At 33.1% G+C, this 12632-nt stretch overlaps 1 protein-coding gene across 3 annotated transcripts in view; it reads left to right on the top strand.

The window, feature by feature from the left end:
- Positions 1-5339: 5339 nt before the first annotated feature.
- LOC111087990 (transcription factor 23-like) overlaps positions 5340-12632 on the top strand; it is a 14511-nt gene continuing 7218 nt past the window's right edge. Inside the window, exons 1-4 of one of the 3 annotated variants that reach the window (XM_022396636.1) lie at positions 5343-5516; positions 6859-7051; positions 8689-8915; positions 12204-12308. In XM_022396636.1, the coding sequence (XP_022252344.1) occupies positions 6940-7051; positions 8689-8915; positions 12204-12308 (444 nt within the window). In that variant the 5' untranslated portion in view covers positions 5343-5516; positions 6859-6939. Of the gene's footprint in view, positions 5517-6858; positions 7052-8688; positions 8916-12203; positions 12309-12632 lie in introns of all 3 variants that reach the window. The other 2 variants (XM_022396635.1, XM_022396637.1) reach the window with 2 other exon arrangements.

The raw sequence follows: 12632 nt of genomic DNA, 5'->3' as shown, positions 1-12632 counted from the left end.
TCACACACACACACAGAGACTAACAGACACGCCCTTTTATTATTATGGATGTTCGTTACACTTTTAGTTATCACAGTTGTATCACGAGCTTTAACTAATTGTTTATTTTTGTCAAAGTCCACACAGGCTGGTTCAATTACTTTAGAACACAATTGACAAGACGAATTATTCTTCTATACTCTGTTATTACAATACAGTCTGTAATGTTTGTGGATTTTACGTGAACAGCCATGTAATTGTTTAAGTTATATTTCATGCAAAATTGCTTCCAGATTTAATCTCATAGCACCTATTTTGTTTTTATATAAAATCAGCTTTGCATGCTTCGCACTATATCTGTTACCTTTTAATATCACCAATTAGAAACCCCCCTTTCAAACATTCTGATTTTAAAATAAGATTTCACCCGAAATGGGAATCGAGCAGTAGTTGTAAAGGAAAAAATCAACACAGCTGCAGTATCTTAGACCATTTTCAGGTTTTCAATCTGATTCTAGGCCCTTAAGTCATCAGTGAGAACCTAGTGGCTGTATAGAGTAATCCGCCATTAACATTATATGTATAAACAATATTCATAAATAACATTAGTATCTATTGAAACTTTCTTTCGTTCCGTTTCTCCTTTGTTTATCACGCGTTTTACTTCTTCGGGAAAGGGAACAAGACGATGAATAATTTTACCATTGCTAATTTCTCTTACTCTAAAACAGATATGAAGTTGTTGTTTTAATGTGAGGTACGAGTATTTAGAATTGTTCATAAACGTAAGAATATTAGCATTTCATCATTTATAACAGCCATGGTAATATACAAGATTTATCCAAAAGTTATGTTCTATATATAGAAGTATTACTTCATTCTTCTAACTTGGCTGGAGCCTTTACCGTATCTGTAGGTAACACCATCTATAATAATAATAATACATCACTTGTATTAAACAATAAAAATAAAATTGTTTTATATACTAACTTAGAAAGAGACACTTTTTTCTACAATTGGCTTAGAAGAAACGAAAATATTCTACTATGTTAGAACTAAAAGAAATTGTATGCAGTTCGGAAAAACAAAAACTGGATTAAAGTAAAGAAAAAGAAAAAAAATCACATTTTCCGTTTGCACAAGCCACCAAAACTAAAAAAAATCACATATAGTTCTGAAAAAACAAGTAAAGGAAAACAAGACAGTATTATGGAACAATTCACGTTTTCTGTCTCCACAATTCCATCAATGTCAATATCATGTCTGAATCTCGATCGGTATTCTTTTCTGAACAAATGTATTTTAAATAAATACATAGAGAGAAACGTAGTAAACCAGGTCTCTAGTTGAGGTTATGATGATAAAGACATCTAACTAGATTTGCAGATGCGATGACAATAGAACATTAAACATATCTTTAGATATGGCGATTAAAGAGGAAATTAAAATAGATCTGTAGATGTGGCGATTGACAGGGTAGATTGTAATAGATCTGTAGATGTGGCGATTGACAGTGTAGATTGTAATAGATCTGTAGATGTGGTGATTGACAGTGGCATTAAAACAGGTTTGTAGATGTTGCGATTGACAGTGTAGATTGTAATAGATCTGTAGATATGGCGATTGACAGTGACATTAAAACAGGTTTGTAGATGTTGCGATTGACAGTGTAGATTGTAATAGATCTGTAGATATGGCGACTGACAGTGACATTAAAACAGGTTTGTAGATGTTGCGATTGACAGTGTAGATTGTAATAGATCTGTAGATGTGGCGATTGACAGTGGACGTTAAAACAGATCTGTAGATGTGGCGACTGACAGTGGCATTAAAACAGGTTTGTAGATGTTGCGATTGACAGTGGACATTAAATAGATTTCTAAATGTGGAGGCGATAGACGGTGGTTAGTATAACATATTTGCAAGATGTAGTAGCGATGGAAAGAACAGATGTGAGGTTTGTAAACACAAAGTTAAATTGTTCTGTACGTGAGTGTGATGATAGGGGTAAAATAATGTTTTAAATATAGTGGAGGGCGTTGTTTTACACTGGAAGAAGCGGACTGTGGATCATTTATGATAACATCTTATCGAGAAAAACTCAAATATTTTCGTGTTAAGATTAACACTTGTTACTTGTTTTTGTAAAAATGTATTATATGAATGTGAGGTAACATGTAGTGTTTGAAAATCAGTCATAAATAACAAACACGTTCCAGATTTTCAGCCTGCTTGAGACAATGACAAATCGTTATATATAAATGTATATTTCGGCTAGCTGGACGATTGTGAAATATCAACACAACCTTTTGTATTTGCGTAACAATATTAAGATGATTATTTTTACAGAAAATTGAATTCTATTCATGGTAGTAGCGAAAAATAGTGGGTAATCCAATATATTTTGTAAAGAAATATCATAATGTTGAAATATTACCACTTGTAAAACTGTCAAAATATTCTGGTCACTAATATATATTTCTTTTTAACTAGATTTACTTCAACTTAAAGTTAATTACATTTTCTATAATTTTGAATTCATTTTAAAAACAAATTAAGCAGGAAAATGATGAAATGGTCATCTGTAAATCGATAGCGTCACAACACATTAGGTATCGTAAAGAAACTAGAAAAAAAAACACTTATACTTGTCTCACATTTCCATCAGGTATGGTTTTCATTTCAAAGTACATCTGTTCTTACTAAAGTATTTTATAGTTTACTGGTAAAACAGTTGCACACAGCTGCTTATAAATGCACTTGTAACTCTGTCAACACAGGTATTATGTCATAACAAGTTTTTTTATACAAACAGTAAACAGTCTATTCCTGTGAGGCCAAACTCAGGATGATCCCCATATGTTTTAAAATGTCAGGATAAGAATATAACGTTGAAGAGTCACTGCTTTCTTGTTATGGGCAGAAGGAAGACAAATAGTATATTGTAATGCCAAATTAGATAAATTAATACAATACGATTATCATCATGTATATATATAATAATATGCCATTTCAACTCAATTTACTACAGATGTCTTATATATAAGTTCTTAAATTGATATAATGTTTCAGCACCGAGTTCATCTTACTGAATATCTCAGAGTTCAGAAAATGAGGTTGAAATGTAATATTTCCTTAAATTGTAATTGATATTTATTGAAACGAGGCTGGATGGGAACACGGGAAAATTTATGGGATCTGTCTGTTGTAACCAACCTAACGTCACTGGGAACCTCGTGCAGCTTGTTATTCAATCTGTTGAGGTTTTTTTTTTCGTAAGACGAGGAGGGTCAGAAACTGTGATAATTTAATCAAAGAACTGCTAGTGGTTAGACCCCGACAAAAATCACATTTGAAAACGTTTTACAAATATGAGTTGGGTAGTTCGGTTCTGAGAAATATCTATCATTACCTAACGAATGTCCACCCCCCACCCCCAATCCCCACCGGCATTTCACAGTAATACTAATTAAGAAGTAAGGCTCGTGAACGAGAACCAATAAACTGGGTAATGGATATGGTTTTGTAGCAAAACACTGCTGGACAGAACGAAATATTAACGTACAGATCTTATAACTGTGCATTCTTTCAATCCATGTTACCCCTGGCTAATAAGAAATGATATATCTTGTTTTCCTTTCGTTTAGTTTTGGATTTTCTCCCATAAAACAGTTAATTAAAAACAAATTGTTTCTGACATATCAAGTAAACCATTGCTGTGGAAAAGACCTGTGCTGTGTCAATGTCAGGAATTGAACCCCGCATTTTAGCGTTATAAGCTCTCAAGCTTATTATTTAATGTAAGTTGTGGAAAATTGGTGGTTTTTCATTTTCACGAAGCTTCACAAACTACAACAGCTAGTTGTTTGCGATGTGCTACTATTTTCATAAAAAAGAAGCTGGAACCGTTCGAAACATTATCAGTCCAAGTCTAGACACTTGCAGATTGTAAAACAAAATTTAAGTAACTTCGCAAATAGATAACCAGCCCTTCAAAAACACTCCTAAACATTAGATAAAAAAACTGGCTATTTTAGTTGTTATTTTAGAATTTACAATAGTAGCTAATTAACAAACCGTGGAATACTTGTGAAACTTTACGATTTGTAACTGGTCACAAATAACAAAAGAAAACACAGAAACTGTATAGTGACATATCGACAATCAAACATAGAAACTGTATAATGACGTATCGACAATCAAACACAGAAACTGTATAATGACGTATCGACAATCAAACACAGTAACTGTATAATGAGGTATCGACAATCAAACACAGAAACTGTATAATGACATATCGACAATCAAACACAGAAACTGTATAATGACGTATCCACAATCAAACACAGTAATTGTATAATGACATATCGACAATCAAACACAGAAACTGTATAATGACGTATCGACAATCAAACACAGTAACTGTATAATGACGTATCGACAATCAACCACAGTAACTGTATAATGACGTATCGACAATCAAACACAGTAACTGTATAATGACGTATCGACAATCAAACCACAGTAACTGTATAATGACGTATCGACAATCAAACTCTTCTTAACTTTTGAGCAATGAAAACCGTTAAAACAACCTCCGTTTGAATTTCAGATTTGTTGTTATAAGATCGTATTTCAGCTTTGAGAGTAAGAATTTATAGAGAATTGTATAAGAAAAACAGTTTAAGTTCAACTGTGATGGAGAGAGAAAACGAAGGAGGAGGAGAATAACAATATTTTGATGCGTGACCATTTTTTTTTTATCTGGGCTTATATCAGTCTTTTCTTGAACATGGTCAGGTAGTCTATAAAAAATGACTTTGTGACGCCGGAGACATTCTCACGGGGTAGTAAATTAGGATGTAATTCCTTAATTGGAAGGTGTCTGACATCCGACCCACACATGATCGCTCAATCTCGATAAGGATCCTGTCAAAGGGAAACATATCACCTCTCTAGACTCTAGAAAGCGCGGCTCGTGCCACGTGCTCAAGTCCGAAGTGAGCCGGGCGCGAACGGTTTACATAGCAAAGATCGTGAAGGGTCACTTAGAAGGAACGGCATTTTTACGATTGCACTCTTTGTTTCTGTCATGGCGTCATTTTGAGTAATTAAAAAAGCACAGAATTTTTTCCCGCCGTATTTCCAGTGTGAGGTCAATAACAAACTGCTAAGTCCATCATTTAGTTCAGACATGCATTTTAATTTACTCGTTAGTGATTTTGAGTACACCGTCGGCACCTAGCTCACCCTGGTTACTGATATAAAGGGTCAGCTTAAAAGTCAGTGAAAACTAGCTCTTAAAGTTCCTCAACAAGGTTAGGTTACTGCAGTGGAGAGAGCTGGTGCCTGCCACAAAAAGTTTTATATGAGGCCATACATTAGACAGTTGATTAAATTTCTTTGCACCGTATTCTCCACACACAACTCAATTACGAACACCAACGTCTAAAATAACTAGAGGGAAAACCTTAAATTCATCACATCTGGAAAACAAGCAAAACTTTCAAAGCCTGTAAATATTGGCATGTCTGTGGGTAAGTGAACTACATTTTTGTTGTTGTTATAAACCTACGTTAGAGAGAAAACTTTATTATGTTATGAATATAACAAATATATACTATTATATGCAATAAACTGTTGCTATTAGATACTTACTTGGTTTTCTCTTTAAGTCTCCTGAAAATCTGATTGAACTAGGATAGGTTATCGTGAATAGTTATTTGACATTTTCAGTTGTAAAATTGTTGCTCTGACAAATACTGAATGAATATTTATACAATCGTTTATTTTAATTAAAAGTTGTCAAGCAATCTTTCGTTGGTACAAGTGTTATTTAGAGACCAGCAATTTTTACAAGTTATATGATTCTAAGTTGTTTTTGTATCTCAATGTGCATGAACCAGTTTACATAATTGGCTATCTGTGCTCTGCCCATCACAGGTATTGAAACCCGATTTCTAGCGGTATGAGTCTGCAAACATACCGCTGTGCCTCTGGGGGGGGGGCGGAAGAGAAAAAAGTTGTTAAACATAAGTTACATAAGAAACATAGTCTAGTTTAAAATATGACAAGAATTCGATAAGAATTATGTTGATATATTTATATGAACATTTCTGAATAAGCTTACAATACTCGTATCATGCAGTTGTATATTTTTTTATATTTAAAGTAAGTTACTCTAAAAATTGTCAAGAAACACATTGCGACAAATAACTTATCACAAAATCCTCATCGAGACAGTAACAGAAAACTACGCTTCTTATTTTACATCATGTTTTGTGTTGTTGTTTTGTTTATTCCACAACTGTTAAAGCTTTTGCAAGGAAACTAAGTAACAACACGAACGTGGCCAAAATCCTGTCCAATAGTACAAAAAAGAAAAACAACATCGCAACAATTAAATAATGTTTTAGGAATGTGTAGAACTGTAGTTTCGTATAAACTATTCTTGCCTTCTGTCTAGTTTTGGAGATGACGTTTCGGATAGAGCTTACATCAAACCACATAACATGTCACGATAATTACATATTTTTATTTGGGATTTAATTAAGTTGTAAGATATCATCCTGTATTAATCCTCTTGTTTTAAATTGTTAAATCAAACTAAAAAATGTTATCGCCAATATTATTTTGATTATCTAACGCACAATAAAACCCAATAAAGAAAAACATAACCACAGCAGACACTGAGTCGTATTCACCGGGTATATGAGCCAGTGTAGTAGTGTGGGGTGGATGATCAAATCATTAATGACATCTATCAATGTACAGCAACACCAGCGATAAGGCGTGATCAACATACAAATCGCAATTCGTTGTTTTGAGTGTTATTTGATATTTTTTATAGACTGTTTGATAGAAGGTTATTTATTATAGGGTGTGATTTTATTTAGATGAAGTCTGTCTGGACAGAATATAAAAGTGTTTTGTCCAAGAGAAAGAAGTACTGTGTTTGTAATGGATCCGACGTTAGGAAGAAAGATGAATGTAAACGAGATGTCAACTAAGGGTGGATTTCTGAACATGAATTTTGTTTCATCGATGAAATCTAAAAGAAGCAAAAAAAAGGGTAACTATGACTACATTTTTAGAAAAGTAAAAGAAAGTTAGAAACGTTAAGAAATCACGTGCCCATAACCTTTACGGGAAGTTTTTCACCCTAACATTTGTAAAGGTTAACTCTCAGACTACCTTGTTTATAGTTTTTGTATGATTCCAATGCTATTATGGATCCTGTAAACAACACGGTCAAGGACTCACAAGTAGGTAGTTGTTTAGAGACATGTTTGAAAAGCTGGTGGGTCCATTTGGATCGTATCGGTAATTCTAGGGTTATATATTGTGTTGAATTTAGAACTAAGTAAGAGCATGTTGCTTTTTTGTTGATGTGTTTTGCAGCTCAAAATACAGAATATCTGTGATATCTTTATTTAGTATGACTTAATCGTGCTAATCTATGATCACGAAGTTTTATGTTTTATATCAAAGGGAACTCATTAAAATAATTAGATAAAACATAAAATAATATTTTAGCTATGAAAATCCATTATTCTCTCTGGATAAGGTTTTCACACAAAGCGGAAATATTCCTAATGGTGGTGTATTGGCTTCGTTTGTTATATCTGTGAAACAAAGTATTCAAACTAGGTAATTCCCTCTTTTTTTATTTTCTGATGTGCCTCGTTTAGTATTATCATGGTAATCAAAAACCTTTCAGCATCAACCAAAATAAGCAGGATATGTTTTTTCAGTTATACGTCCTTTAAAAAAAAACGAGCCCGTGGTGGCTCAGCGGTAAGTTTAAGGGTTTATAACGCTAAAAACAGAGTCTTGATACTCGCGCTGGGCACAGTAAATAACCCATTACGTAGCTTTACGCTTACCAAGAAACAAAACATTAATGTCAAAAAAACCTTCGAAATTTATAAATGAAACCTGTCGTTCAAAAATGAACAGTTTTGGGGCAATTAACATATTTCAGTTATATATTCATTGCTAACTAGTGAACACAATATAACTCTAGAAATTGTTTATCATATCGCTATTGAGTTTGTCGTTAAAAGTATTTTCAACTAACAGCTCAAGTGTACACAAGAGTTAAGCTTGCCTTAGTTAAACGTCCGAATTCCATGACATCATGATAGTTCGTGAATTTTAAACATTATTTTACAGTATACGAGCTTATGTGTACACAGAGTATGTCAAAGATTTAAATGGTTCACTTGAACTTAAATTTTGTTATGAAGTTATATAATTTTCATATGCAAGTCTATAATTTCTTCTGGAAAAGTGCCAGATTTTGCTATTTTCATAACACTAGAAACTGTTACATATAGTATACATAAGGTTGCAAATGCTTACGTTTGGGATAAAAGCGTTATCTCAAACAAAAATATTGAATAAAAACGTTCTTCAATCTCTTCTGTTCCCTTCAAATACTCATCGTCTCCACAGTGGGTCAGCGGTAAGTCTACAATCCGAGGTTCGATCTCCCGCGGTGGACAGGGTACCGATAGCCCATTGTGTAGCTATGCGATATCGAAAAAACAACGACCTAAATATTTATCACAACGCTCTAGCGTTGTCTGGATGTAAATCATTTTTTAAAATTATTTTGATTTATATACTATTGATATTTGTTGCACTCAATGTCCTCACTAATTATACTAGAATTTACTTGTTTAACCCTTACAATGTCGTTTTTAGTTTCTATAGTCAAAGGAAAGAAAATTTGGCCCAAAGGTTGTAGCACCTCTAGAAATGCAGAAAGAGAAAGAACGAGAGTCAGGAGTCTGCGAGACGCTTTCCAAACCCTTCAAAGAGCACTTCCATACGTTCCACCAAACACCAAACTTTCTAAACTGGACGTTTTGATTCTAGCCACTACATATATATCTCACTTAACGAGGATTCTTGGCGAAGAGGACATGTTTGTAAGTTTTAATGACTGTCATTGTAGCAACAAATAAAAATAAGTAATACGACGCACACATATTTATAAAACTACTTTTAAAAGTATTTATAATAAATCTGTTTTCCACTGAAGCCCATGAGGAACATCGATATCTTATTTTGTTTTGTTCGTTATTTCTATCGTTTGATTTGCAGTTTTTAATAAAATTTTGGTTTTCTTGATTAGAATCTTGTTTTCAAAATGTAATTTTGATACTTAAATTTTATTCAGATTTTTGGATTTTCTTTTGTTTGTTTATTTCCACCACAGTGAAAATTCACATGCCTTGTCTTGCCGCATGACAAAATGGTGAAAGATGCCAAGCCAACGTTGAAAGTGGTAGGCATATGTTTATATACCATATTACCACGTTTAATCGTCATTCATTACACTTTATTTTTCTATTATTTTGTTTCCGTCATAAACAGACACTGAATTATTCCGTATTTACTTTGTTGTGAATCATTAGTGTGCTGAAAATAACCATGCGAGGTCATTAATGTATTCTACGACGCAAAATGGTGGAACAAGCGAGACCTGAGACCACAGGCGTCACTAACTGCTTCAAAGATGCGGGCCTAGGGCCCACAGGCGCGTCTATTATGATTTCTCAAGACACCAACTGGGGATTCAGGGCACTGTCAACTAGAATCGGGGTACAGGCCCCGTGTGCCAGCGCCTAGTGACGCCTCTGTCTGAAACTTTTATATAAGCCTGAAGTAATTGTGATATGAGAGACAGGGGTAGGGTTAGCCGTTACCAATAATACCTGTGTGATCAGGCATACTCTAATTAAAATATTGAAATAATTCTACATGATTCGATGACGAGAAACTCACTTTGAGACTAATAATGGCTGGAGACGGTTTGAATGGGTAATGAAGAAAAACTTATATTAAAGTTTCTCTTCATTACCCATTCAAGCCATTTCCAGCCATTATAATTCAACATGATGTTTATTTCAGGCTGCAAAGTCTTAATGGTCAGATCTTATTCGATTGCTAATGTTCTTCAATCTGTTGTCATGAATGGAATGTCAAAGTGTTCGAATTTATTTTCGCTGTCACATTCCATAACACCCGAGTTGTTATAGTCGAAAGACGTACAACGTTCTACAATCCTTTGGTAGAGCCATCTGGTAGTGGATTTAACGTTGCCTTCCAAGCACAGAAAACTGATATTTGTTAACGATAATGGGGTGCTGTATTTTAGTTAATTTTGTACCTGAATAGAAATTCCTATAGACACATGTACAGATAGGCATCATTAAATAATTTCACAATCTTAGACTTTAATAAAAAAATATTTACTAATTACCTAAGTAAGAATAAGAGTTATCAAAAGTTTATCAATTGTATAAGTTGGAGAAATATTAATAACATAATTATCTATTATTTTTTAACATTTTCTTCAGTAGATATCGTTAGTAATTCTTTCAACATGATTGAGCACAAACATTTACACTTGATTTAAGAAATAAGCGTTGTCAGATAATTGTGTTCTAAACCCAATAAAGTCTGTTTACATAAAAAAATTTAAATTTCCGGTTCATGAAAGTTTTATTTATAATTAACAGTAGTTGTTGAATAACGGTACTTGTACTGTTTTGTTAGTTATAATTTATAAAAATACAGAAGAAAGACATTAGGACAAGTAATACATAAACGTGTATCATTTGATTTTGATAGTTACCAGATTATAGTTATTTTTATGTGGATTGGGGTTTACATTGTGTCAACATTTATAGTCTCAGATGAGGCACTGTCTTTTAGTTTTACTGTTCTAGAGTATTAAACAAAACATTTGTTTTACAATAAACTATATCCAATAAAACATGTAAGTACCATTATTCAACAATCACTGTTGTTTACAGAAAAACTTTCATTAACCGGAAATTCAAAATATTTAAGAAAACGAAGTTTACGGAGTTTAGAACAGGAAATCAAATGAACACGATTAATTTGAGATAATAGGTTTTCATACAGGTATCACGGGCAATAATAGGCGTATTAACACGTCTAGAGCCTTACTTGTACTGCTATTTAAGTATTCTGCTTCACGGGATACATTAATAGTCTAGCTTGGTCATTTTCAGCACTGTAATAATTAACAGCAAAACAAATACGGAATAATTTAGCTTCTGTTTATGACGAAAACAAAACAGTAAATAAATAAAGTGTAATGAATGGCGATTAAAGTGAATAATGTGATATACAAACATAAGCCTACTTTTTCCAGTGTTGATTCAGCCATTTTCTCATGCAATATGAAAAGAAAATACGAAGAAAAGAAAATTGAAAAATCAGAATTACAGTTTTAAATATAAAAAATCTAAATTACACTTAAAAATCCAAAGTAGACGAAATAATTGATATTGAAATAACAAAAAAAAAACATCAGTGTTCCCTACATGCTTCCAAAGTTTTCAGTGTTTTCAAATATGTTTTGTTTATTTTTCATAATGAAAAGTTAGAAACTTGCAAAAAATATCTATACGTATATATACATTCAGATATACGTGTATATACACAACAGAGTTGTACGGCTGTTGGTCTGGCATCTGTTATAAAAAATTGCTAAGCCAATTTCAATGAAATCTGGTAGAGTAGCTTTTTCAATTTTGCAGCTTTAATGGCACGAATGATGGCTTATATGAGCGAGGAGGTTGGTGACAAAACATATTAAGCCAACTTCAAATGAAAGTAACGCCTAATGACGGGTGTAGCATTGGTACCTTTGCATCGAGCGAATGGTTCTCGTACTATGGCTCAAAATAGTGGAATGGGCGGCCCATGCACTCTTTCATTGCATTATTTGTTTTTGCAGTATGATGGCTTATAACGCTACAAATTGGGTTTTGATACTTGTGGTGGACACATCATAGAAAACTTATTATGTAGCTTTATGCTTAACAAAAAAGCGAACAAACTTTTTGTTACTACATTTTTATATGTTTCCAAAGTGTGACCAATGAAGGTCAAATGAAAGTTTAGACATTTAGTTTTGGTTGCTATCTCATTATTAGAGCATCATAAAGTATTGTTTCTTGGCTTTTCATACACATATATAGTTCAACTCAAGTTTGTCCAAAATATTTGAGGTTTAACCGTATCGTAAATCTTGTTACATTATAGAAATGTGTGTTTTCTTTTTTCTTTGTCATTCATATTAAAATTATTTAAAGCAGTTTGCCGAAATAATGTAAAACAGGATAAGTTCAGAATGTGTGATGAACCTGCTTTGTTTTATTGACCTTTTTCATTTTTAGCCCTCCAACGATTTTGTTAATGAAGTGGCACCTAATGGAGGAAGTCAACTTTCTCAACGCTTGCAAAACCATATTCGGGAAGGAAGTTATTTACGTCCTGTTAAGGTATTTTACTTGTTAATACTAGATTCACAAAATTATAAAAATATATATACTAGATGTACTTTCGCGGGTTCCCCCAAAATTAAGAATAACAAATATATCTGTTTCTTGCTTATAATTGTTTTGTTACGTCTCTGGTCATTTGTTAATTACTCGTAAAAATTCTTTCCGAAGAACTTCAGCGATACAAGTCCTTTCTTAAATAAAACTAGTTTATTCTTTCTCCATACAACTTTGCAATGCACTTAATTTCCATAGTCACTTTAACTTAAATACACGCTATAATGCACAATGATTTACACATTTTACTTACGGCTTGACTCGATT

This window comes from Limulus polyphemus, unplaced genomic scaffold (assembly GCF_000517525.1).
Source record: "Limulus polyphemus unplaced genomic scaffold, Limulus_polyphemus-2.1.2 Scaffold2953, whole genome shotgun sequence".
In the NCBI taxonomy this organism is placed as follows: Eukaryota; Metazoa; Arthropoda; class Merostomata; order Xiphosura; family Limulidae; genus Limulus; species Limulus polyphemus.
This window is presented reverse-complemented; position numbering and strand designations above follow the sequence as displayed.